We start from the raw sequence: 25992 nt of genomic DNA, 5'->3' as shown, positions 1-25992 counted from the left end.
TTGTTGGGTTTTAGACAGAAATGTGCCTTACTAGCCTAGTAGTCAGGAAGTCACTTTTCCATGAAGCTCTAGAATCAAGTCCAGATTTAACTCTGAACTGGGACTTGAACTGGATCTCTCATGCTGTAGGTGAGGGCCATATAGCTGCAGTCTCCTGGTTCATCTACCTTTTCTTTTTAGGATCATTTTTGGAAGATCTTCTTTTAACTTGAAACAACAAAAGCAAATTTCAAAACCTTCTATATTTGAGTGAAATATGTCTTCTGTTGGTTTTGAACATATGTCAGAAATTAATGACTGTAGTCTTAAGGCAACTGCAACTGACACCACTAGTTTCTGAGATCAGCCAGAGTAGAGTTACAACTAGATGATCTCGGCCAAAGTTACAAATAGAATAATGATGGCCTATAACCCTGATAGAAAAAAAAAATGGTTTATGTTTTGACTTATTCTTTAGTATGGGCTAAGATCCATGATATTACACCAAAGTCAGCGTTAATAATAGAAACCTGTTCTATTCATCCCTTTAAAGTAAGCAGACCAGAAAAGTTGAATACAGGCTGGGAGAGAAGCATTATTTATCTCTTTCTGTATGACTGCTTGAGGAGTCTGAATTAACACTGTGGCTTTTGTGTGATTTAAACCCAGATTTGAAGAGCTACAATAATAGGATACTACGTGGACTTTTATCTGTTAGTGAGAATATCCTGGGTTTTGATACACAAAGTTATCATAGACCTCAGAACTGAGATGTGAAGAAAAATGCATTCTGGATGAAAGTAAAAGCTAAAAAAAAAGTATGTAAAAGCAGATAACACTTTGGACCTGGACTCTGCAAGATGCCCTTAGGACCCTGCTCAAAGGTACTGATTATAGCGCTAAAATGTAAAAACTTTATAACGAAGGGGATGAATATTCTTGGAGGGCTATAAAAGAAAGTAATGCAATGACTACGTGCCATATTTCTGCACTTCTTACAGAACAGTATTTGTTTAATATATTGAAATGTTGTATTTTTACATGGGACTTGATAACAATATTATCATAATGTGAAAATTAATCATTAAAATCTCACAGAAGCATAATGAACTGAAGAATCATTAACTTTTACTATGGGTTTATTTCAGTCTGGACTCTAAACACACAGGTGGAAGAAGAGGAGGAAAAATCCTAGAAAGGTAATAAAAAAAGGGGTGGTGAGGAGAGAAAGAGAAAACACAACCCAAAATAAATCAAAGATGATAAACCCCATATAGTTATCTGGGAGATCAAGAAAAGTATTATTTAAGTTTATACACACCCATACCAACACCCACTTCATATGATAATTAAGAAGACTGATTCAGTGCTCAGTGGGGTTAGGGAAAAATTCTCATACCTGTGTAATGGGAATTGCATCTAGACTGTAAGTGTCTCTTTTGCACTCATACTTGCCGTACAGACATAGACTTTTTGGTTCATTTTCAGAGGATGTTGTGAGTGTGCACGCTGGAATTTGTTGAAAGGAAAATTTTAAAAAATGTAATCTGTGTAGTTCAAAGAAATCAAAGTCCTTTTGACTTTGTGCAGTTGAAAAGTTAGGCCAGGATCTTTGTGGTGCATTTAAATCTTTAGAAACTTTTAAATCAATGACATTTTTATGAAGTTACATCACAGTTTCTGTTTGTCTTGAATCTAGAAGCTATACTAGCAATTACAAGAAACTATCTTGAACAGTGCTGCTGTGTTTTGTAGAGAAATGGAAGTATGACATAACTGCTGTATTAAATCAATCCTTTGGATACTTGTCCTTCTCTCCTTGAGTAGTGTTCATTATTGAGAGGGGAAAATAAGTATTATGGAGGTGTGGATGAAAGAAGGAACCTTAGAAGCCAAGATACTAGATTGGAGGCTTCTCTGCCAAAGTAGTAGCTGAATTAAGAAATTCTACAGAGTATACCTCACTGCTGCTGGCCACCAGCTGATTTGATGGGGTTGGCACCACTGCCACCCCAGAAGAAAAATAAATGGCTTAAGAATGAAAAGCAGATAGGAGGATACCACCCTGGAGAATACCCAACTGAGAGGAAAAGGCAGTTGAGCAAGTCCTCATGTGTTTTGAGGTGAGTCAAATGCTTTAGGAGCTCTGGAGTCCATCTAGCCTTAGCCTGCCTTCATGTATCCCATTACAAACCATTGAATAGACCTTAGTTAACCTGATGGGTTTTGTGCATTAAGTATGTTGTTTAGCAACTAATTTCATCAAGAATGAGTGCTACTAGCTGAAGATTAAATGAGAAAACAGGACTCCTAATTCTTCATTTAGCTCGTACCTCGTCCAAGGACATGCTTGCTTGGCTCACAGTAACTTCTAACATGTAAAGAGGGTGAATAGGACAGATAATATAAATGCTAATTTTTGTCTGTAACCAGAGCATTCAGCTATTTGTCTGCAAGGTGGTTCAGGCAACTCGCTATTCACTGTTTTGTTGTTGATACAAAGAATGGAACTCTCCCTTTTATCAAAAAATGCTCAAATCCAAACTGATTAGCAGACATACACTAGTTCTGTTTGACACCCGAGTAAAGAATGTTTCAAAACAGAGGTCCCATTTAGGAGGGTGATGGAAAGGCCCATGCCACTACTGTCAATAATCTGCCTACAATTGCGATTGTCCTCTCAGCAGAAAGAAACAAAGACTGGTATAAGGGTATTCAAAAAGTCTTTAAAGTGATTCAGATCTTTGAAGATAAAACCCACGTAGAATAATCATGAGAGTGGACAGAATCTGTCTAAATGAAGTGAAGTTTAATAACCAGATTAAAGAATTCTACTGAGCTTCTCAATAAGAGATTTTACCTGCTACTGCATGACATGTGTCTACATGAACAGTTTAGTAAACTTTGATTTACCGGGCAGGTTAAAGGTATGACTTCACGTATATGCAGTCAAGTGAGCTTTTGTTAGCTGGGGTGATATCTATGGCATAACAAAAGTACTGTGCAAGTACTGCATGGTGAATATTTTGTGCTTTTTAGTGGACTTTGTTCACACTGAACTCTGTATTGCTAGGTTTCTGTATTGGTGCTGGCTGGTTTGAAACTGGGCTGGGTATGTCTAAACAAAACGTAATGAAGGCAGCATGGATGTTTTTCTAGAGGCCTTTGCTAGACAGCTATTGAGGAGTGGTAGGAAGCATAATTTATAGCAAAAGATGCTTGATGTGAATAAATGTGCTTAAACTCCTAGTTCAGAGGGAAGTTGCCACATGACTCCTGGTAGGTTCTTCTGCCTCAATTCTCCATCTATAAAATCAAATGTCCCTGTCTGAGTCCTCTGTGTATCATGAAGATAAAAGCTGTCAAAGACTCTGAGGTGTGTAGATTGTTTGGTTATGAAAGTAAGTATATCAGTAATGAGAATACTTCTTTTGATATCAAGGCCTTACAAACCTCTAAACTGTCTTTCAAACTTCGGCAATGGTGAAGTAAGTTCTCTTAGTTCAGGGTGGCTCAGGAATGTAACTAGGAGCGTTTCTGTACAGACTTTCATTTCTAGGATGTGTTATACCTGTGAAGCTGTTATTGTAAGAGTGCAGACTGTGTTATACTTTTTGTCAGTTTTTTTTTTATTTTATGCTGATGTAAATTGTCTGATTCATTTCACTACAGATAAACCTGAAGTATTTTAGATGTGCGTCAAGGAGTGGGAATCATTTTAAGGAGGAAACAATTTGGTGGAGTTTCACAAGAGAAGGTCACAGGCAGGAAAAGTTACTTGGTAACACTGGTATTGACAACAAATGGGTGTGGAAATACTTAGTTTGCCATGAAAAAAATCAATTGCCATGGAAGAGCAGCATATATAAAAATAAAAGAGGAACCACTCATGGATTTTGTTAACTAAGTGTAGTAAAACAAATAGCTTTATATTCTTGGGTAAAGAATAACATTTTTAATAAGATGAGAGAGGCCAGCAACTACAATCAAACATTTATTGCAGTATTTATCCACTGTAGTTCTTACAGAAGCAAGCAAATTTATTTAATTTCATTTTCATCAGCATTTAAATTGCTGGTTTATGGTCAGAATGTCAGCCATCTAGATACACAAGCATTACTTGTGCTTGTAATTACCTGAATCTGGAACTATGCAGGAAAACAATTCATACCTAATACATTTCTCTTCAATGCAGGCATATGAATAGAAACTATTAAGAAAACCCCAAAGAAACAAAAAATGAAACTACAAAACAAAAAACAACAAAACAAACCTGTCATCCCTGCATTCTACCTACATGGAAAAGGAATTCTAAAATGGAGTCTTTTGTACATGCTGAATGTTAACCAACTCTGGCAAAAATTCCAGTGGGAAGGTAACAGCACATTTCTATAGTTAGGCTGTTAGAGGCTCAGGCATACATCAAGTGTGTGAGCTGAGGAACCTCCGCCTTGTTTGGTGCAATGTGTGTTCCCTTGGTCATGTGATACAGTACTAAATGTGCAGCCTTCCCATTCCCAGGGTATCTGCATCTACTCCTTGTAATTATGAAATAAAGACAGGCTGAGATGTTACATCAGGATCCATGTTGTGATTTAAGAAAGCAATCAGAGACAAATGATTGGTTTGGCACTTTCTCCTTCCTTAAAGCATGAATGCATTTAGAAATCTTCCTTTGAATGCCTACGGGTATCTTTTAAAAGACCTGGGAACTTCCAATTCAGATAAACTTGAATTTTATAACCCCTTGTCAACTTTTGGAGCCAATCTAGAATTAAAGCAGAGGGAAATAATCATTTGTGATGCTAATTTACCTGCATCAGTGAAAGGAATTTTTCAGGTTTGAAGCTCCAGTTGGATTACTGCTTTACTATTTGTAGTAGTGATAAATTCTAGTCATGCTAAAAAAAGTTTATATGGCTATATTCAAAGAAGTAAAGTTCACTATGTGTGTTCAGTTTTGGAGGAAATAAAAATTAAGGTGACTAAGCTGATCACGAATTCAGGACAATAATTAGAGTATCAAAAGATTCTACAACTGTAGTTACAAACCCAGGATTCTGCGAGAGCTGGAAATGATATTACATATGTGAATAATCAATCCTATTTTGCTGAAATCTCTGAACTAGTTTGGCAGGAAGTTTTTTAAGTCCTAATCCTGCATTCCAAGTCTTCCCAGGGATAGGACAGGGAGGGACACATCACCAGTGTTGCTGTGAGATAGCTCAATTACAATGACTCAGGTGCAGAGAACCCTAAAAGTATGTTATGAAGTGACAGACTAGATTTAGGTGCTGGAGATACCATACACTTCCTGCTAGAATATTTCACTGGTTTTAAGGCAGTCAGTATGTCAGGAGTTCCGTAGCTTTCCTTTTTAGTGGCATAGACATTCACAGATCTCCACTATAATAGCACTGCTTGTTCTTTACTTATATGTTGTCAAATGAATTGGCAACAGTGTAGAGGTAGGTTATGTCAGGAGAATAAAAGCATCCTTCCCCCAACACATCCACACACCAAACCAGTTCTTGATCCTCCCAGTGCTGGGAGAAGGGATGGACTTCCAGTGGGCTGGTGGGTAGCTACTCGCTCAGTGCAACTTCCCCATTGCTCCTAAGCCAGTCCTTCCCCACATGGCTCTCTTTCCTGGTGATCACACTGTCATAGGGACCCCTCTTGCATGTCTTCATAATCACAACCTGCTGGGACATTTTTAGAGCACACCGTCTACCTCCTACCACTGCAACAAAGAATTCTACAGAGGTGCGTGAAAAGCTGTTCTGTTGAGAAAAGTGCTTTCAAGCAAGGAGTCAGCATAATTATAGGACGAACTAGGACTAGGCTGCTGCCTGTCAGCCAAGAGAATTATCGTTTGTGTCAGAGATGGAGTAAGGAGGGAAGTGGGTGGGAAATAACTGGAGGAGATAATCTTGGTGACATCTTTGCCAAAAGAGTGTGTGTAGGAGGACAGTGGAGGAAGATAAGAGTATGGAGGAAGATGCTATTGAACCAAAATAGAGGAAGAAGCCATAAAAAGGATGATGAAATTTTCCAGAATCTAAAGAAACAGGAACACTTCATCTTTTCTGTGGGTGCTAATAGGTAGTACTAGTCAGTATGCCTGGACCCAGGGAATGAGCTGATTGTGTAGAGAGCCCTGTGGTATTTGGGAATGGCTAACTGCAGCTAAACAAGTACCTAGAATCATGTCCATGGTAAATAAGGAGTTTGTATGTGAGACTGTCTATGCAGTTTGATGTTAGCCCTGTGTGGTAGGGAGGCCCTAGGCAATGAAGTTTGTAAGAACATCTCTAATAAAAGGTAGAAAAAGGCCTTTGCTGTAACATGCTTCTGGTAATAAATTGAGGACAAAACAGCATGGAAGATAAGTGAGAATAAGGCGAGTACACTAATGGGGCTAGGCAGCTTGTACTGTTCTAAAGTGCTTGTGATGGTAGAAGTCAGGTATTAAAGGCTGTGCAGGACCTAGTGAAACTGAAGAGCTTTTAAAACTATTTACTGTTATTTTGAAATTCTGATTCAACAATTGTTATCTCAGAGCAAAACCCATATACTGTGGCTTACATCTATTGAGTATAGCATGAAAGGGATATCTGGAATTTGAGAAACAAATACTCTGCAAGATATTTACTGTGCAGTTTCATAAAATTCACAGTATGGAAGCTTGCATTGTGTATTCTCTAATTCTAGCTGACTAGAAAATATAACAAAGATTGCTTTACTTTGCGTATGAAACTGCATATGTTTAGCCCTTGCTGATATTTTAATCTTTTACAGAATGAGGTAGGATTTTAAAGAAGGGACCATTTTAACACAGACAGAAGGGCAGAGGTACTACTCTACCTGAAAATGTCTTGTTCCAGCTCATGAGTCCGTTGTTGATCCTCCCGATTCTGCTTTTGCATTTCTTCTTGCTCTTTTGGAGTGAGAGAACTAAGGCCATCCAACAGCCATTTTTCTCGCAAGGCCTTTTTCTGATGGGGAAAATTACAGACAAGTAAGTCTACTTTAAAAGTTAGGCTATTCAGTCATTTACTCTGTCTCGATGCCACAGGCGTGATCCACATTCTTGTGCTGTATCTAGCATAAGGCAACCTGACAACACTGAGTGCCACTAGAAGAGAAATACTAAAAAAAATTTGTGTTTTTGAGATTGACTTAAAACCAAAATCATTAACAACTATGCCCTGTTGTACTGGTCCACCCAACAAATATGTAGAGGATATCAGTTGCTACCTGTAACAGATTAATATTTGTAAGTGGATTCAGTGGCGTGTTTGTCCTCACTAAAGCAAAACAGTTATATCAAAGCATACATATTACAGACCCATGCAAAAGGCTCCAGCCAGAAATGCTATAGTTTTATTTCAATAGCCCTGATTTCTGGGGTCATGGCATTGCATAAATTTGGGTGGGGAGGGGGAGTATAAAAGGCGAAAAGTTTCTGTAAACAAGGGTGTATAGGGGAAAGAGATCTCTAGGGAGTTAGTGATGCAATGCTATCTCGTGTTTACAAGGAACTTGAGTAGTGAATTCTCATTGCAGCTGGTGAGGATGTGCAGGGTAAGAGTAGGACTGGAAAGGTGGTGCATGGGTTGCTGATGTCTGGTTAGAGTTTCATCAGACCTGCTACGTATTTAGAACTGCTGTTGTAGGGACTACCCAGGGTTTACGTATTTACATCCTGACCTGTTTAGTGCTTGTGGAGTTTTTTCTGTACAGTAGTGGCTTATAAATGGGTGTATCGCATGTGTACAGGTGAGTGGATCTCTCAGTTGTGTTTTCAAATTTTGAAAAATATGGCTGTATGCACTAATTGCTTCCTACAGCTGCTTTACAATATGAAAGGTGGCATCTGAAAGTCATCAGACCTCTTTAAAATATTCCTGGCATAGAAAAAATATTCATGGAGATAAGTTCTTATTTGCAGGCTAGTGGTTGTAAACTGTGAAAACTTTCTTTCATTGTTTTTAGTCCCTTCAGTCTAACTCAGGAATACATGTCCAGCTGCTGTCTTGGGAGTCAGGCCTCCTTAGAAAAACTCTTTCAACAGGGGAGAAAAAGCACACATATATGGTTTTTAATTAACCATGATTTTTCCATTTGTAATTTAGATTCCTTGAGCTGTCTGACTTCCATGTTAGGTTTTTTGTTTTTTTTCCCGATACAGTTTCATTAATTATAGGATGTGGATGATGATTAAATTGGATTTTGACTATTGCTGCTGTGAGGCAGAGCTGTGCCCAGCACTGGTGGGAAGACTGCATTAATCTCAGTGCTGCTTGCAGCGGCTGTTGGAATCCCTGCCTGCATCATGTGTGTTGAGACATTTAAAGTGTTGCCTCCTACGCTTCTCTGTTTACTGTATACTTTACATGAGGTTATTGCTGAGGCCCAGCTGATGGAGGAGGGTGCGTGTAGGACCTGATTGCAGTTAAATACAATTTTCAGCTTACTTGATGTGTGACATACATGATGTGATAGAAACTGTGGCTAAAACAGGCTTGTTGGGAATTCTGTGGCACTCCACAAGACTTTTTTTTTTGTGTGTGTGTGTGTAACGTAGGAGCAATGTTTATAGTTGCCTTAGCCCTGCGGAACAGTATTCTCTCAACGCTGGATCTTAGGAAATCAGTGGGAAACAAGAGCTGATTAAGACTGATGTCCTAAGCCTGGACTTTGGCTGTAGGATCACTTGGCAGCACTTCCTGGCAGTTGTGTCTTAGGCTCAAATGAAATAAATGCAGATCTTTATAGAATGGTTTTACCTGATCTGGTGGATGCATGTAGTCTGGCATTGGCACAACTCTTATGGACCACAAAATACAGTTTTCTCAAGTTGGAGGGAACAGAGATATTAATTCCCTTTGAATCAAGCTGTTAGATTTTAATGATAAGCAGGGCTCCTAGAGAAGTGAGATTTTAATCCTGTCTGGAACTGAATTAGTCTAGCATTGCTATCTCAAAAAATAAATCAATAATTCCTTCTGAGAATTACACTAGGGCTGGCACTGTAAACCTCGAAACAGAGAATGCCCATTGAAATCAACAAAAGCTTCATGTACGTATAGGGTTAGGCCCAAGAAAACAAACTCCCTAAATACAGGTATAACACAATAGTGTTATTTTTGCCTTTTCCTAGAATAGTTTGCTGCTGCTCCTAACTAAATGCCATGTAATCTTTTTAATTTAATTATCCAGTTTTGAAAGAATGACTCATTGTGTAGTTTGGAAACAGCCTTTGAACAACAGACAGTTTCAAGGCTGCTCCACTGAGGCATCAGCACAAGCCAGTGCAGGAGCAGCTGCTTTGGGGCTGTTGGGTTCTTTCTGCTGTCTAGCATTTCCTTCTGCTGTAAAGCGTCTCTAGCTCAGTGCTAGGTTGTGCATGTGTTATAGCACTTAGATGAAAGCACTTTCAATTTGCATTAGGCTTGATGTGTTAAGAGAAAGTGATAATTATATGTTGTGATGTGATAAGACCCTGGGAATGGCCAGCGTGATGCAAAGCAATCATTTTCTTTTGTAGTTCATGGTCACATCAGGAGTACTGTAACAATATTCTGCAAATTCTGTGAATAGTGTCCTACGTGTGCTCCAGGTATAACTCCACTGCAATCCTGAACAAAGCTGGACTAACACTGAAAGATTCTGTGCCTTCCAGTGAAGCACAGTGTTTTGAGTTTGTAGGTCTTGCTCTCCCAGTGATATGGCAGTTCACCTTATGGCATATTAGGGGAGGCATAAATAATTTTTGCAGTTTTCACAGGAGATGTTTGTTAACTTCTGGAATAAGGAGTTGTGTGACCAGCACCTACAAGGTAGTACTAATGGAGTTTGGGCACATCAGAAGCCAAAAACTTAATAAGCTAAACTAGAAAAGCTCTGGGAAAGTACATGCAAATCAGTTCTGACAATGCTTTGCAAGCAACTCTGTCTGGTCTTTTCCCTTGTTGCCTTAGTGAGAAGGATTCCAGGTAGGAGGAAGAATTAGTTGCTGGTGCATCTAGAATTACTTGAGGATGAAATTTCCCTTCTACCCTCACTAGCAGCCCCCATTACCCCTTGCAATTCCATGAAGCCCTATCCACACAGGTGTCTGTATTTGCTTGCATGTCCTCTACTTCATGTGGTAGAAGCACACGTGTAGGGAATAAATATTCCTTCTCCAGTATAGTTCTACTGGATAACTAAGACTTGTTATGATACCTCATCTGCTCTTTCTAGCAAGAAGGTAGCTTGGGGACAGCAAAGTCATTGGGAAGCTGGAACAGAGAATTACTATTTACAGAAAGGAAGTTTAAAAAAACTCCACAAAACCAAACCCAAACGCAACAAAAAACCCAACAAAACAACAACCTTTTAATAAACCTGTTGCTAAGGTTTATAAATAGGAATGAAAGACAAAATGAGGAACAGGATAGCAATATCCAGTTAACAGGAACATCTATATGACAGGGAGATTTACTAACCTGCAATAGCTTCCTAAGGGACAGGTGCAAGTTATGTTGAATAGGTCATGGAGCTCAAGATTTCACCATGCACAACTGATAAGAGTATAAATGAGTGAAATCAACCTCAGTCACTAGGGAAATGAACCCTTAATAAAATTTACTGAAGTGCCTAAACATTTTAAAAGTCTAAATCTGTTTTAAGGTGATTTCTGCACTAGATTTTGTGTTTGTCTCCATTGAAATACCTTGGTTAGTCTGAAACACAAATGTTTGTTAAAGGACAAGGCTTCTAGGGCATCAAGCAGAGCATGTTCATATAGTAATGTTGCATCTGATATTAGGTGCCTGTCTTAGTACTCATTTGGAAAAAGTAGTCTCCATTTTGGGTGCTCCAAATAGCTAATGATATGTATGTATACACCATACGTACATATATATTTATATATTCAAATATATGTTTGATTCCCCCTTTGCCAAGTGAATAATTTCCTCTACAGATCCTTGATTTGCCTCATATGCAATATGACTGATTTTAATTTAAAACTTTTCTGTATGATATCTCTATGATTTCTCATAGAACAGGCAAACAAGTCGCATCCTCTGTCCTCTTCCAAAGGAAGAGCATTTCAGTAGTATTTTTCCAAGAGTGTTTTGGCTTCTGTAAAATTCCATAAAACATCTTCAGAATAAGTGCAAGGTGGGGTTTTGGGTTTTTTTAACTTTTTATCTCCATTGTACCCATTAATGTTAGCTGAAGCCATGTACTAAATCTGTAAGAAAACTGCCCTAGGACTGCACACAGCAGTAGTAAGGATAAACTGAGCTGTTCTAGACAACCAGCTAATCCTTCCTAAAAGAAGGGCAAAAGACTCATTTTGAATTTATAGGCATGAAAACTTGAAACGCAAATTGCAGTACTCCGTGTAACCATGTACTGAGATAAAGGAAGAGTCACACATTTACTGCTCATTAGTTACACGACTTGGGAAAGATATTCCCCTCTCTTTTAGGCAAGACATTACACAATTGGTTAAGCCTGTCCTTATGGTCACTACCTTCCAATAAAACCTAAGCAGAGCTGACTTTTGCATTGGTTTGCCTGGCCCGGTGAACTAGTTTATTTTTTTCTTATTTTTTTGGCTTGACACAGAAGAGGGTGAATGAAACCCAGGATCAGGTGTCTATTTTGAAGAGGAGTCTGTTTTAAATGTGCTTCTCCCACATTTGCCCAAGGAGACATGCCATGCTCCTGGTATTGGATTCAACGTATCTTTCTTGAAACTGTTGACCAACTCACATAATTAAAAGGGTATGTAAAATACCAAGTCTTGCATATTTCTAGAAGTGCAGATTTTGTCTCATCTGCTTACATGACACCTACTGCCAAATTGCAATAGACATTTAAAGAATGGTGGGCAGGGATCACTGTAATTTCAAATGTCTACAGAGGTGGATCTTTTGGTTTCTTAGTAATATGGACTTTGTAATCCTGTGTTTACCAGGCTGTATTTCAGGACAGTATTTGCAGCATTTATGCCCCCCCCCTTTTTTTTTTTTAATATACAAAGAAACAGCATTCTTTTAACAAAGAGTCATTAAACAAGTTGACAAGAGGCTAGAGTCAAATAAAAGTAGACTGTTTTTTTTTTTCCTAGAAAAAAGTGCAATTAGACCTCATGATTGTGCTGCACCCTGTACCAAGTGAGGTGGCTGTAGTGGAATTAAGGAGTGAACACACCCAGTCTGAAATGTGAGGCTTAATTTTCAGCTCTGAGTTATTCCTGGTTATGATCTCATTTTATGCCATGGAAGTGATCAAATAACATTAGATCCTGACTGTAATTTTTTTCAAAGGGTAATACTTATTACAGTCAAATGGAATCCTGGCAAGACTCCAAAAAGCTGTGAAAATTTGACAGTAAAAGCACAACTTAAATGCATGAAGATTTGCATTCCAAAATCGAAAACCTTTATTCATGCTGAATGACTTGAGGCTATCTTTAGTTTCATAAATCCAACACTTACCTTTAAATGTTGGTGTTTCATTTTTTCCTCTTCCACTTTTAGACGTTTCTGTGTAATTTCTTCTTGCAGTTTTCTTTTGTCCTACAAATTAAGAGAACAATAAAACTTTGTTTAGAGAAATTAATTGTTGCTAAAAAAATTGTTTGTGTTGTTCAGTAGGGTGAAATCAATCCATGCAAATAAAGCCTTATTTTAAAGCTTACATGGTGCTCAGGCAGGACATAATTCTTAGCAGCAACAGCTCCAGCATTACCTATAAAGGTATGGTTTCCATTGCTCTTTCTCTGAAGTATGTTTAAACATGTTAATGACCAGAAAGCAGGGATGATCCAAATTAAAAATAATTTACTGCTGGGAAGGGTGGTGGAAGAAAACATCAAGAAATAACATTTGAGCACAATCGTACATGCAAAATGAGGTTAGAAATGGGTCCTGACCAAAATTCCCACACATCATTTAGGAGAGAAAAGAGTCTGCATGGTCTACACTGTGCAGCTGTGATACATCACTAAATGAGATGGGCTGTTTGTGAATCCAGCACTGAGTTTATGTATCTTGTGACTAATAGCTGAAATGGGAATAAACAAAGACTTAGAAATTTGTTACATTAGTCAAATAGTGGTAAAGATGAACACAAAGAAATGTATGCTTCATATATGTTGTCGTTACCTCTCAATTTAAAAAAAAAAAAATTTTTCTCTGTGCAAAGGCTGTTTTCATGGCTGCTGAACTTCATAAGGAAAGACCTCAAGTAGTACTGGTATATCATAGTACCACCTTCATCCTTTTTGCTAGACATTATAGAATAAACAAAATGGGTGAACAGTGTCTGAACACTGGCAACACTTGAGCCTCTTGTGTCTTTGGATAGCTGCTGTTGCATGGCGTATCCTTGTGACTTCTCTATATGAAGCCAGACACTGATTTTTGGACTTTGTGTGCTCAGCAGCCAGTGGGAAAGAAATCATGCCAAAGGCAACTAACTTTCACTCTTAAAAGCTGTATTAATGGGCTATTCTCTTGATCAGCTCCTTAATGCTATAAAATCCTGTTACTGGACATGGAAACTTTTGCACTTGTTTCTTGGTATGTTTTAGGGAAGTAAATTTAATCATCTGTTCTCCCATGCAGAAGTGATTGCTGACTGGAAGCTAATCCCCCTTTCCTTTCAATTAGAACAGATTACTGATAGTTTGTTTGTTGTTTTTTTTTAACGGAGTCTGTTTTCAGATAAGTATGGTTTAGGAAGGAGTTAAGTTCTTCACAAGCATAGGAAGAGACTTGCCCTTTAGGCCCACCTGAGGAACCAGCTGTGTAAGGAGTGTAGAAAGCCAGTAAGGAGGTGCTGGGCATGAGGCTGGGAGTTGTTCTCCACTGTTTCCTTAGGATCTGAGATTTAGAAACAGGAGGAGCCATAGTGTGCTTGGCTGAATCACTTCACTGTTACTGGAAATTAGAGATTAGCAGTGGGCCCACAGGCTACAGGGACACTTTGTTGAAGAATAGGCATAGAAGAAACCACCTCTCCTTTTGGAGATCGATAGCAGGACTACAGGCTGGCCAAGCACAACTGATGGTATGCTGGGGTTGTGAGTGAGCATCAGTGATCTGATCTCTCTTGCAATCTGTGAAGTGCAGTAGCCACCTATAAACACTATCTGTACTTTACAATTTTTCCTTGGTGGTGTTAGTCTGCCTCTTTAATACACCAAACAGAGGAGGTAGGGATCTTGCCTCAAGATACATGCTACCTTCATCTCTGTAGTGATTCTGAGTTTTGCTAATGCTCTTTAATATAGTTAACAAAGCTACTGATTTAGGATCACTACAATATGTAATTCTTCTGCAATGTCCCTTTTTAAAGACTTTATCCAAGAGCTGCTATGCTAGGTTTGGAGACATAGCATCTGGTCTTTGACCTTCATACCTTTCCTTATTTAAGAAATATTCCTGATCTCATTGTATAAATGGCCTTTAAATAACCCAATGTTAGATGAACAAAGTGTGACAAGAGCTTGTGTTTACAGTTTGTTACAGTTCTTCGGAAACCATTTTTTCTCCTTGGTAAAGTTCTGGATAAGATTCTTAGCCAGAGAATGAACTTTTACTTGGTTTATACTATTAAAAAATATTCTAAGTCAATTTAAATATTCTTTTTGGACCAATAGAGGTGTGTACTAAGAGTTTGCCTAGTCTGAAATGAGAAGTGGTACACAAAACTACTGTGCAGAAAGAAATTAGAGTGTAAAGGTGCAAGTAACTGCATTTTAAATTAACTGCGTAGTAAGGAACCTATTCAGTAATGAAACTTCTGCTTGTTTCTTTTGTTAGAGGCCTATGTTTCTTTTGCATTCAAATTTTTTTTTTCCTCTTAGTTCTCTACTTATATCCTTTGGTATTCTAGCATGTTTTAACTTTACTGGTTGGTAATAAACATCCATTATACAATTATCCAGATTAAATAGGTTGAAATAGATTGTCTTTTATATATCCAGTCAAAGAAAGCTGAAGGTCTAATGCCAGAAGCTAAATTCAAGGAAGATGTATGAGGAACCTTTTTGAACCTTGTGTTACCAGAGTAATTTTAAAAACCTGTTAGGACACTTTCTACAGTGTATTCTGCCGTTCTTTGTCTGCAAATCATGTCTTGCTGTACAAAGCTTTGACTATACATCTAATGGAATAAATGTTTATTCCTACATAGCCAAGCGATCCATACTTCTACTAAACTTCATTCTCTGCCCCTGTAGATAATCACGTTGCTGGCAGAAGTTCTCTAATCCTTTCTTACTACACTCTTGTTAATGTGGACAAGATCTGCTTTTTGTGAAAAAGCACCTTCATCCATTGTGCATCAATGCAAGGTGAGAGACTTGAGACTTGGTCCTAATTTTCACTCCTACTGAAACATGTAGGAATGTTTCCTGACTTTTGATCATAGAAAAGAATTCTCTTCTAAACTGGATCTGTCTGAAAGGAAGGGAAATGCATCTACAGAGCAGTGTCTTGCTAGGTATCTTGTGTGCCAAGCCCATTAGTTTGTGTCAGTGTTCCACAGTGGTGCCAACATTGGTCTTGTTCCCATGGCAGATACCATGTACTGTCAAAGTCAATGGAGCAGTTAATGTTTTAGCTGATGCATTTCTTTTTCATATAATTTTCCAGAGGTAATGCTTGGTTATTGAGGGGTCTTATCTGCAGGTATGGACACTTTAATCTGATGGCATGAGACTGCAGAAATGTCACAACTCAAATCTTTAATCACAATTCAAATCTACCATTTTTGTTTTCCTATAGAATGAAGGATTTGATGAGAAAGGATCACGCCTAAGGTTCCTCTTTGACTGTTTTGTCTCAACGTTTGCTGCAGCAAACGCTAAAGCTTTTGTATTTTATGATACGTCGGTCTCTAATAAAATGGATGCATTTGATTTTTTTACTTGTTATATTCTGTATACACCAGCAGCAGGTGGAAGCTACATAAAAGAGAAAAACAGTTCCTTTTCAGAGCCATGGTAGAATCAAAATCTCAATAATAATAATAACAATAATAGAGTTTTCCTTTTTGCTTTGCTACGTATAGAAGATATGAAAAAGAATTTGAAAACCCCTCACAGCTCTGTCGGAGCCAGATGCTGTAAAGGAGCCAGGCGTTTAACGACAGAAACCAGTCAGGTTTTAGTGCCAGTGTAGTTGTTTACTGCTCTGAGTGCCCCTTGCTATCCTCTGTTAGATCCTGTACAATGTACATCTTGTAGGTACTTGAAGTTCTGAGGTATGTTGCTTGGGACAAACCTTCCCAGAGCTACTAAGTAACTTGCAATTGTAATGTGTTGTTTTCTTAGACAACTTGTACTGCAGATTCTTAAATGTGATAACTTCACCTTATTTAAGCTCCTTCATTTCTGCACTGCATTATAACAAATACACTGAGTGTTTCAACTAAATGCTCTCAATTGATGAAAGTAGAGAGCAAATGGTTCCTTTACACAGCAAGTGTAATAAATGAAGTCATGGCCAGAACCTAATCATGATTTCCTATTTCCTGTAATGCAAGACACTAGAAGCTGTCACAGTTTCTTAAAAAAATCCTTCTTCAGGATTCATCTGGAGGCAAAGATGCAGCCGGAGGATGCCAACCATAGTAGGTTCCTAGGAGTCCTCATCAGGCAAGCATGCTGCCCCATTCCTCCTGCTAGATACCAGGAAGTATAAAACATTGCAAGGCCTGGACTTCTCTGGAGTGCCAAAGCATTTCTTATCTTTTGAGTCCATATGCCAGAGACAAAGTCCAGATTATGAGTCTGGTTCAAACACTGTTACAGTTAAACAAACAAACGTACTCAAAACCTTCTAAAACATTTCAGATTATCGTATTGTGGGCTTGAGTCAGGTCTCAAGTAAATACAATAAATGGGCCTGTTGGCTTTTATCAAGTGTCGTAATTAAAACCCAACCTATTTGACTCCTGTAGATTTCCAGTTATGCCTTCTCACATTTATTTTGGTTCCAACAAGGTATTTTTTAACTCTGCCCACCATTTATTCAGCCAGTAGTGTTTGTTTCATAACTAATCTATCATGCTAAAAATGTGAAAAATACCCTTGTTCCCATTATTTGTTTTTAAAGATTGCCTGTGACAGTGAGTGATCCTTTTGCAGTTTTCCTTTCATCCCAAACGGCCAAATTTTGTTTCAGTTTAATTATTTTATAACTGAACAGGTTTCAGTGGAGATCATCAGAGGAGAATTTAGATTCAGCCATTTCTGTTACATCAGGTTATATTCCTTTAAAAAATAGCTCAGTAGTTCCTTTAAAATACAATACATCTTTTGAATCAGATTTCCCTTTAGAAGAGAAACTGAAAATGTTTTCTAACATCTTCAGTGTAAACTTCATCAAGTCCTATTTTTTTTTTTTCCTCTGAAAACTGACAGGTAGGAATTTCCTTAATCCAAGCTTGTCCTTTTTTACTTTTCAGACATCAATATTTACGATAGATCATCAGTAATTCAGAAATTGTATTTAATTCCACAATGCAAACCCAAAAATATTTCATTTCTCAGTTTTGTTGTGAAATGGGAAAATTGATTTGTTCTGGAATTCTCTAGCTGCCTTTTGACCTGCTGTCCTTCAGGCAAATATTGACTTGTGATGATAGTAATATGTATTTAAGACTGTCCAGTAGTGATTTGTACACATGCTTTCACTGCTTTGAATTTAATTTGGAAGTGCAGTACAACCCGTAATAAAGTCAGTACAGGCAACTTTGCTGTCTTTAAAGCAATAGCTTATAAACCAGAATTAAGAAGTAACAATTTCAAGCAGATATAACTCTTTCTTTTTCCATCCTGGTATAAATCATTCTTCAGAAAACACACAGTAGCTCATTAACACAATACTATTTTTAAGCCTTTTTTTTTGTGGTTTTTTTTTTTTTTTTTATAGCAAGTTATAACTGTAAGCACTTACTGTTATGGCCTGGAATCTTTCTTTCAGCAATTCGGCTTCCTCCATTCTAGAAATCAAAAACAGACAAGTAGTGAAGGAAAACAGAATAAGACCATAAGCAGAAAACCTCCTGGTGGGGCTACAAAAAAAAGCTGAGGTGATCTGATACAATTCCAGAGCAGAGAGACGGCAGAATTTTTGACTTGTCAGGAGAGTCCCTGAACAGATGAGCAGATCAGTCCAGACAGACACATGTAATGAGGGTGTGTAGAAGAGGCAGACGTGGAGAGTGCTGGCATGAGTTGACTGACAAGTTGGAACAGTGGAGCACAAGCCCTTTTCCTTCAGAAGCTGCCAACTCTTTGTTTTAATGTGCTCAGTTAGTGTGCCATTGCTTCTTTAACTGTTAAATGCCCAAACCCAAATCTTCCAGGTCCATGGTAGAAGTAAACTTTTATTATGTTCCTCTATCTCTTTCTTCTCTTTGTGTAAGCTTCTGGTGATAAATAGGTATTTTAAACTTATTAAGTATTCCTATTTCTTATGAAACTTATTTCACCTGTGTGTTTTAAGCTGTTGTAATGTTAGCATTGTAGATGGCATAGGTGTTTTTGAGATGACAGTTTTAATTTAGTTTCCTAGACGAAATTTTTAGAGAAGCTATACTCACAGCTGGAAGAATGTTTTACAACTGCTAACCTAAAGTAAAATAAACTTTAAGCAATCAGGTCTGTCATTGAGTGCAAGTGTTAATCTGTGCAATTACTGGTCAGCTATCTGGGACTCAGGGGAAGCTTTGCCTAAGTAAGGATTTCAGGATCATCATTTCAGTGTTACCAAGATGCATCTAAAATGCCAGTGGCTTTCATGCTGGATTTCCATTCAGCTGACTTGAAGGGTTTTTTGCTGTGGACTTCTGCTGAAAACAGCGTAATGCTTCTTAAGGGATGGCGTATATTTTGACCTTTCCAATTACATGAGTGGGAGTCAGCCTTCCAAAATCAATGTAGGAAACTTGCAAAACAAGTGGAACTGCCTCTAGTAAAATCTAGTTGTGGAAAAAATTCTAAGCAAGATAAAGCTGAATTCAAACAGCATAAAGATGTAACGTGAATCTGGAAGCCCTTTGTTACTCTCAGTATCATGTAACTTAAGTCTTTATAAGGACACCAACAAGAGAGTCAGTCAGAATGTTTGATTTTTTTCCAGCTAATTCATTGACATGACTAAACTCAGAAGAATTTGGTGAGGGGTTTTACTTTACAAGTCAGTACAGTGACCTGAATCTTGGTGGCAGATCAGGCTCATTACTAGCAAATTCTAAGATGTTACAGAATTGAACACTTGATGGTAAAGTTATATCCTCATAATTTAATATGAATCAATATTTAATTTCAATTTCCACCTTTCTAGTATGTCATCACGCATCCACAAGCAGACTATCCCCTTCTATGCTGGTATTAAGGATGCATTAATGTTTTGTTTATACTGTGATCCACCCAGAGGTTTTGTTCAAACTTGCAAAGACCTCACGTTTTATTCTCCAGTGAAGATTTTTTTTTTTAATATTAATATATGCCTCATTTGGTCAGCACCCGAAATTAAAAAAATTACCACATAAAAGTGTACATGAAGTTCAAAGGCAAGTGTAGTGAGGTATATCAAGAGGCAGATTACATGGGAATTTAAATGCATTAAGTTTATTATGGATTTGAGAATAAGTTCAACCACCCCACTGAATTAAATATATTCTTGCTGTAGAAGCCAATAGAGACAGTCTTTCTGTTTAATCTTGCTTAAGTTAGTATAGCCTGCCTTATTATATTTTGAAAAAAATCCCAAACTTATTTCATCTTTGTCTTCAGCAAAGTTCATCTTAAATTTTAAGTGTGTATGTGGACTTCAAAATGTTTGTAAGTGTTTAAAGCAGCAGATGATTACATCAGAAATAAGGAAGTCTGTTTTAGGCCAGAATTTGTACTCTGATATAAATGGCATTCCCTTCTCAATGAGTGGAGAAATGAGATCTGTATTTCAAGTTCAAATTAGAATCAATGGGATTGCATTGCATTGAATTTTTATGATCTGAAATATTTTCCTAACTTTATGCTCCAAAATTATTTAAATGCTTTTAAAAACCTTACTTGTGGATGTTATATATTTACAGACCAGAAAAGTATCTAACATGTTTTTCTCTAATCTAAACCCCAGTAAATTAAACTAACCCGAAGATGGTTTCTAAAATGTTGCTTCCCTTTTTAAGTGGCCATTATTAGGAAAGTATTTAAAGCCCACTGTAAACATTTTAAATTGTTTAAATCATATATATCCCCTTGCTAGGCAGGATTTGTGGTTCAGTCAATAAGTTGTTTTCCAGTTATCTTAATCCTATTCTAAATGGGATTTATGTGCAAGAGAAGAAATGGACCAGCTGTCATTTTGTCTGCCCCTTAAGCCTGCTTCACCAATAGGAGTATCCATGGTGTTATAGGTTAGATCAGTGAATCTGAACAGCTGTGTTTTCAGTCTGCAGGATTCTTGGAACAAGGTTTTTCAGAACTTGCCTGCCAGAAATATATCCAGAGGAAATGGGAAACTCTCTACCTATTCTGCAAGTTTAAGAAAAAAAACCAAAAACAAACCAAATGATAATTTTTAGAAAAATAATATATTAGCTTGTGTTTCTGTAACTGTCAACTGTATATTTTTCTTTTGGTGGAACAGATTCTGAGTTATGCAGTAAATGTTTGTTGTATCACAACAAACTAAAGGCTAAAAAGCTTAAGTTACTCTTCTCAGTGATGGAAAACTTAGCTCTCAGTAAATAAAAGGCTTGAAGTCCATGGAAAGAATACTAGCCAAAAGCAGGACCTATTGCATTAAATTTGTTTTACTTTAACCTGATATCTTTCATATTATAAATATTTTCATGCATCCATCCAGTCATAAACTCCAAGCTAAACTGGAAGGTGTTTCATGAAAAATGTGCATGTTAATAATGTGGAAAAAAGCTTTAAAGTGAGGATAACCTACAGAGACTAAGTTAAAAACTATCCCCAGAATATAATTTTATATACATGAATATGTGTATATATGCAAATTTATATATATATTTTTATAGATATTATTGGTAATTAGTAAAGAAATTAGGTGTCTTTATGGGTACTTGTACATGTATAAATATTGCATCTAGGGGTATGTACAACTACCAGACTAGCAGTGTGTAGCATGTCTATGGGAGACTTTCTCATTGCTTGTTTTCCTTCTGTGACTCATACATCTCTAGCTTTCTAGACTCTCAGTTTCTGTTGGTTGCTAAATCTTTACTCTAATGACCTGTTTAGCATGTGGGATTGCCTGACCCTTATCAGGTGAATAAAATATAAGATGCTTTATTCTATACTTTAGTCAGAGTCCAGATTACATTAGCCAGTATGCTTAAAGATATGTGATAAATTGGGGGGAAAAAGTAAAAAAGTCTCATATCCCTCCATCAAATTATGCAATATTAGAAATGTGTACATTCTTAAGATCTTAAAGGAAGTTCATAACAAAACCTCTGCCAGCTCTCAAGAGGGATTAAAATTTTGCTTTGAAGGCCAGTTTTGGAGAATTAATTCCCTACTAGGCAGGTCTTTTAACATAATGAATTTTTTGGGTCCTCTCAGTGAAGCAAAACAATATTCAAGTATCTCAGTTTTATACAGTTTTATGAAGATAAATTCTATTTTCTTTACTGGTTTGAGTAGATACACGCCCTGAATCTCTGGGAGGAAAAGCCTTGAACTATTATGTTTCTGTTGGTACAACTCCCTTCCTGTTGCTATTCATAACTATGAACATATTAAGTCTTTAAAATCAAACTAAAGAAATAGCTGTTCGTCATTGCCCTCAATTGTTTTTAAAACATTGATTATTTTAATCATATTTTCTAAAAAATCTGCCTTTCAGATATCTTTCAATATTATAGAGAAGTTTTAGAATGCAGCACAGGCTCCATTCTCTCTTCCATGGTAGTTGTGTATATTATATGTACAGAGACTAGCTATAAATGCTATTGTGCTAAATATGGATCATCTTGCCCCTATTTTCTAAAATTATACAGTGAACTTTGTCAAAGTCTATGGATTATTTTTTAATCAGTTAAACATGTTTTTGTAGCCTTTTTCATGTTCCCAGACACTTGTCAATTCTTGGCCTCATGTATTTTGGAAATGTTTTATGAAACTCTGAACGTGGGAGGCTTTCCAAAGCAGCTTTAACAAACTCTGTTGTCTCTCATTTAAAAATCACGCTTTAGTGAATAGTTTAAGTGTAATTACTGTGGTGATATTAAATGTGAGATTCTTAACAAAATGTGTTCAGGTGCCTAGATAAGTGATAGGATTGTGTTTGTTTTGTTTTTAAATGTAAATGGAAATAAGTAAAACAACAAAGAGTCTGAAATACTCAGGATCAGAGCCTTAAACGTGTTGTGGAATGCATTGCTTGCAACCCAGCATTTTCCAACTGCTGCAGATATACACTTCTAAGAATAGAGTTTTAAATCCTACCCAGCCAACTGTGTGGGGAATTTTTAGCGGGGCTCTGAGAATCAGCTTTAGTTGTTGTGTAGTTTGGTTGTGTTTCATTAGCGAAACCAAATACTTGATAACTGGGGGCCAAATCCTGGGGAAAGTAACAAAACCCACACGGGTACTGTGCTGTCTATAGTAAGGTAAACTGCATGACATATTCTTCTGATTCTTGTTTTCTGATGCTCTCAGAGAACACAAAGAGAACAGTAGTGGCGTTTAGGTCTAATAGGCCTCAGTAGGATTGCAGAGCAAAATTAGGGCCTTGCAGATGTTGTTTTGTGAACACTTAGTGCCAGATGTGGTTTCTCCAAGTGCAAGTGCTGCTGGTGGAAGCTTTGAAAGTATAGATGATTTGGTCTAAAAGACAGAGCTGAAGTAGAAATTCCTTAGGAGAAAACCTTTCTGCTGGAGCTGGGTGGGGTGCAGAGGAGGCAGGGACAAGATGGGAGGTGGTGAAGCCATTGAGCAAGTTCCTGTAATGACAAACCCCTTGTTTGCAGGCTGAAGAATGGAAGCTGTGTAGGTTACATCAGTTGATTCCCATCTCCTGAGGCATGGGCAGAGTGCTCACCTTACTCCTCTGGGAAGCTGCCTAACCAGCCTGTGCCTGTAGCAAGGTCTGCCCTGAGCACTGGAGCTCAGGTGTTCTGCAAGATAGGGTGAACCTTATCTGATAGCTCTCAGCAGAGCAAAGAGCAATTACTGCTTTCTCCACCCACGCTTCCAGCCATATTTTCCAGCCACTTTCCTTCCTCTGACTACTCTGTGAACAAACTGAATTTGCTAATCTGTCTGTCAGGAAAGCAATTAAAAAAAAAACCAAAACCAAACACCCAGAACAAACCTAAACCCCCAAACACATGACTGTCCCCTGTGCCAGTGAGCTGAATATGCTCAATGGGAGATGATAGGAACAGTAGCATTAGGGAGTAAGGAGGAATGGGATTCTGGCTGGGAGATGAGTAGCGAGAGGAGAAAGATGGAGGAAATGTGACTCTTCTGGCAGCAGTGAGTTGCTAGGTGAACTCAGCCATCTTGCAGGCCTCTGGTTCACCTTACCACAGTGGTCCAGGGACCAGGAGAGACCTTATACTGACGTGTATAATAAGCATGTGTGTTTAGCTATTTATCTGAAACTTGAAACTGCTGTGAAAACATGATGACTTCAGACTCTGTCAATCCTTCCTGTGCTTCCAGATATTCAGTATCCTGCAGTGTGGGTGGGCAAAAAATATCCCACATACAAATTGTTTTGCGTAAGCCTTTCCAAGTATTAATGGAAAAAAATACATGATAAGATTATGCAAAACTTTATTGTTAGCAGAGCTGATAAGATTATTTATGGCAGATAACACTTGTTGCAAATACAGGCATATTTTCTTAAGTGAAGACGACCTATTTTTTGTTGAGGCGTTGTTATTTGGAAGCAGTAGCTGAGAAACTCTCAACTTGTCATTCAGACTGTCAATTTCAGCTGTCCCCTGTTGGTTTGCAGTGCTGGGTAGGTCATCTGAATAACACAGGGACCCTGACCGAACGGCTGACGCTTGCTGCGTGGAGCGCCCGAGCAATGCAGCGCAAGCAGCTGAAGTTGAATAGTCATCCAGATGCCTGTGAGAGTATGTCACCAACTTGTATTTTTCAACAGATTCAAATATTTCACTTCAGCTTCTCATAGGACTGTGTATTTGCTTAATTTCTTACCTTAGAGTGGTGATTATTAAGTAGGAGCAAAAAAACCTTTGGTATAATACATTGTCCTTTATTTCTCTTGTAAGATTTGTTTTGATTGTCAGGATTTCAGATGTTTCATAGCCACATTTTTTTACCAGAAAAGTAATATTATCTTCCTTCTTTTCACCTGAATCTGAAGTGGATCCTCTGAGTGATATTATACTGTTTCCTTGGTATTATTCACTTAGGGTGAAATTATGTGAGAAGTCTGAGCTGATATAATGGCTGTGTGGTGCTGAGAAGAGGCATCCTGCTTCTCTCTCTCTCTGTCCTGGACATATATTCCCACAGTTTACTTGGCTGTCTGCTCACTGAATCCACTCACTAAACTGGCAGGGAACTAACCAAGCAAAAAGATGGCTACTGCTGAGCTAATGAGTCAAATCATTGCCCAGAGAAGTCTGATGAGTGCCAAAAGGTGGTAAAGGAAGAGGGCAGAGAGTGGAACTGTGGCTAATAGAAAATGCAAAGGAGGGGGAAAGAGCAGGGGAAGAAGAGTGAGGTGTGGGAGGAAAGGGAAGTAGTGGTAAACTGTTAGATAAACTAAGCTGTTAAATGTAAATTTATCTTTACAGACTATTTAACGCCATACGGGAAAACTTTTTTTTTCTTCCCCCTGAAGGCTGAATAAGCCTCTCAAACGCTGTTGGCAGATCAAAGGTTAATATTTTATTACCTTCCATGAATAATACAAAGCCTAATCTGGCTGCAAGTTGTATGAAAGAATATTTTGGGGAATATAAAAGCTCTTTTCTTGTCATATCTTCTCAGATGTGAACAAGTTCTTTACCCAGTGACATCAGGAAAGCTAAGCTAATCTGCAGCTCATGGTATTGCTTAATTAGATGTAATTTCTGAAGACTGTCTTTGCAAATTTCTCTTCAGCCTAGCAAGCAGGCTCTTTCATGTGTTGGGAGATCCATTATAGTCTTTATAGATTTCTCACTGTCCAAATGCACCTGGAGACTGTTGGCCTGCAAAGTCTGGAGTTGGATATTATTTTAATCATCTATTTTAGCAAAATATTTTTAAATTTGAAAATATTACTGTTGCATTTAGCCTGCACGTGAAATGACTTTTTGAAAAGGGTTTTGATGCATGCTGTTAATCTGGAAAAGGGGCTTGTCAGTTAATTTCTCATTTCGCAAAGTATTATAATAGCTTGCTTTGTAAAGGGGATCTAGCTATATTGTCAGATTTACAGTTGATGCAGTTAGGAGACTTCAAGAAGCTAGTTCTTGGGGTTTGGATTAGAAAATCCACCTGTCAGTCTTATAATCATCACTGTATTGGACACAGTTGGTGTTTGAAGGAAAAATCAGAAACACTCCAGCAGTTCTAGTTAACTGCTACCATCCTTTAATTTAGTTGGTCTGTTCTCTTATTTTGGCTAATGCAGCTCAGGATTGTAATCAGAAGTTGTCATCTCATGGCTGCTCAGTGATTGTATCCTGTCACCCTCAGTGACAGGTTTTACATTCTCAGTTTCTAGTGGACTGTCAGCAATGGGAGAGCCACCTAGGAGTGAGTAGCATGCACAATAATCTGTCCTTTCACTGAAGGAATGCTCGTGTCAGTGTATCAACATCTTTTCACATAGTCTACACTCCAAACACCAGTAAAAGTTAATGATTAATTTATTTATACATGTATATTTTTTTTCTGCTGAGATTCAAGAACGTTCTTATATAATTACCCTTTCTCCAATTGTCTGAAGTATATGTTAATATAGGTAATAATACTAATAC

At 37.7% G+C, this 25992-nt stretch overlaps 1 protein-coding gene across 1 annotated transcript in view; it reads right to left on the bottom strand.

The window, feature by feature from the left end:
- PALMD (palmdelphin) overlaps nucleotides 1-25992 on the bottom strand; it is a 56217-nt gene that overhangs the window by 11127 nt on the left and 19098 nt on the right. Inside the window, exons 2-4 of the mRNA XM_074832591.1 lie at nucleotides 17955-18000; nucleotides 12483-12563; nucleotides 6847-6977 (exon numbers count right to left, since the gene is read on the bottom strand). Coding sequence (XP_074688692.1) covers nucleotides 6847-6977; nucleotides 12483-12563; nucleotides 17955-18000 — 258 coding nt within the window. The remainder of the gene's footprint in view (nucleotides 1-6846; nucleotides 6978-12482; nucleotides 12564-17954; nucleotides 18001-25992) is intronic.

The sequence above is a fragment of the Strix aluco genome, chromosome 8 (genome assembly GCF_031877795.1).
Source record: "Strix aluco isolate bStrAlu1 chromosome 8, bStrAlu1.hap1, whole genome shotgun sequence".
In the NCBI taxonomy this organism is placed as follows: Eukaryota; Metazoa; Chordata; class Aves; order Strigiformes; family Strigidae; genus Strix; species Strix aluco.
Note: the sequence above shows the minus strand (reverse complement) of the source record. Positions and strands in the feature narration are given on the sequence as shown.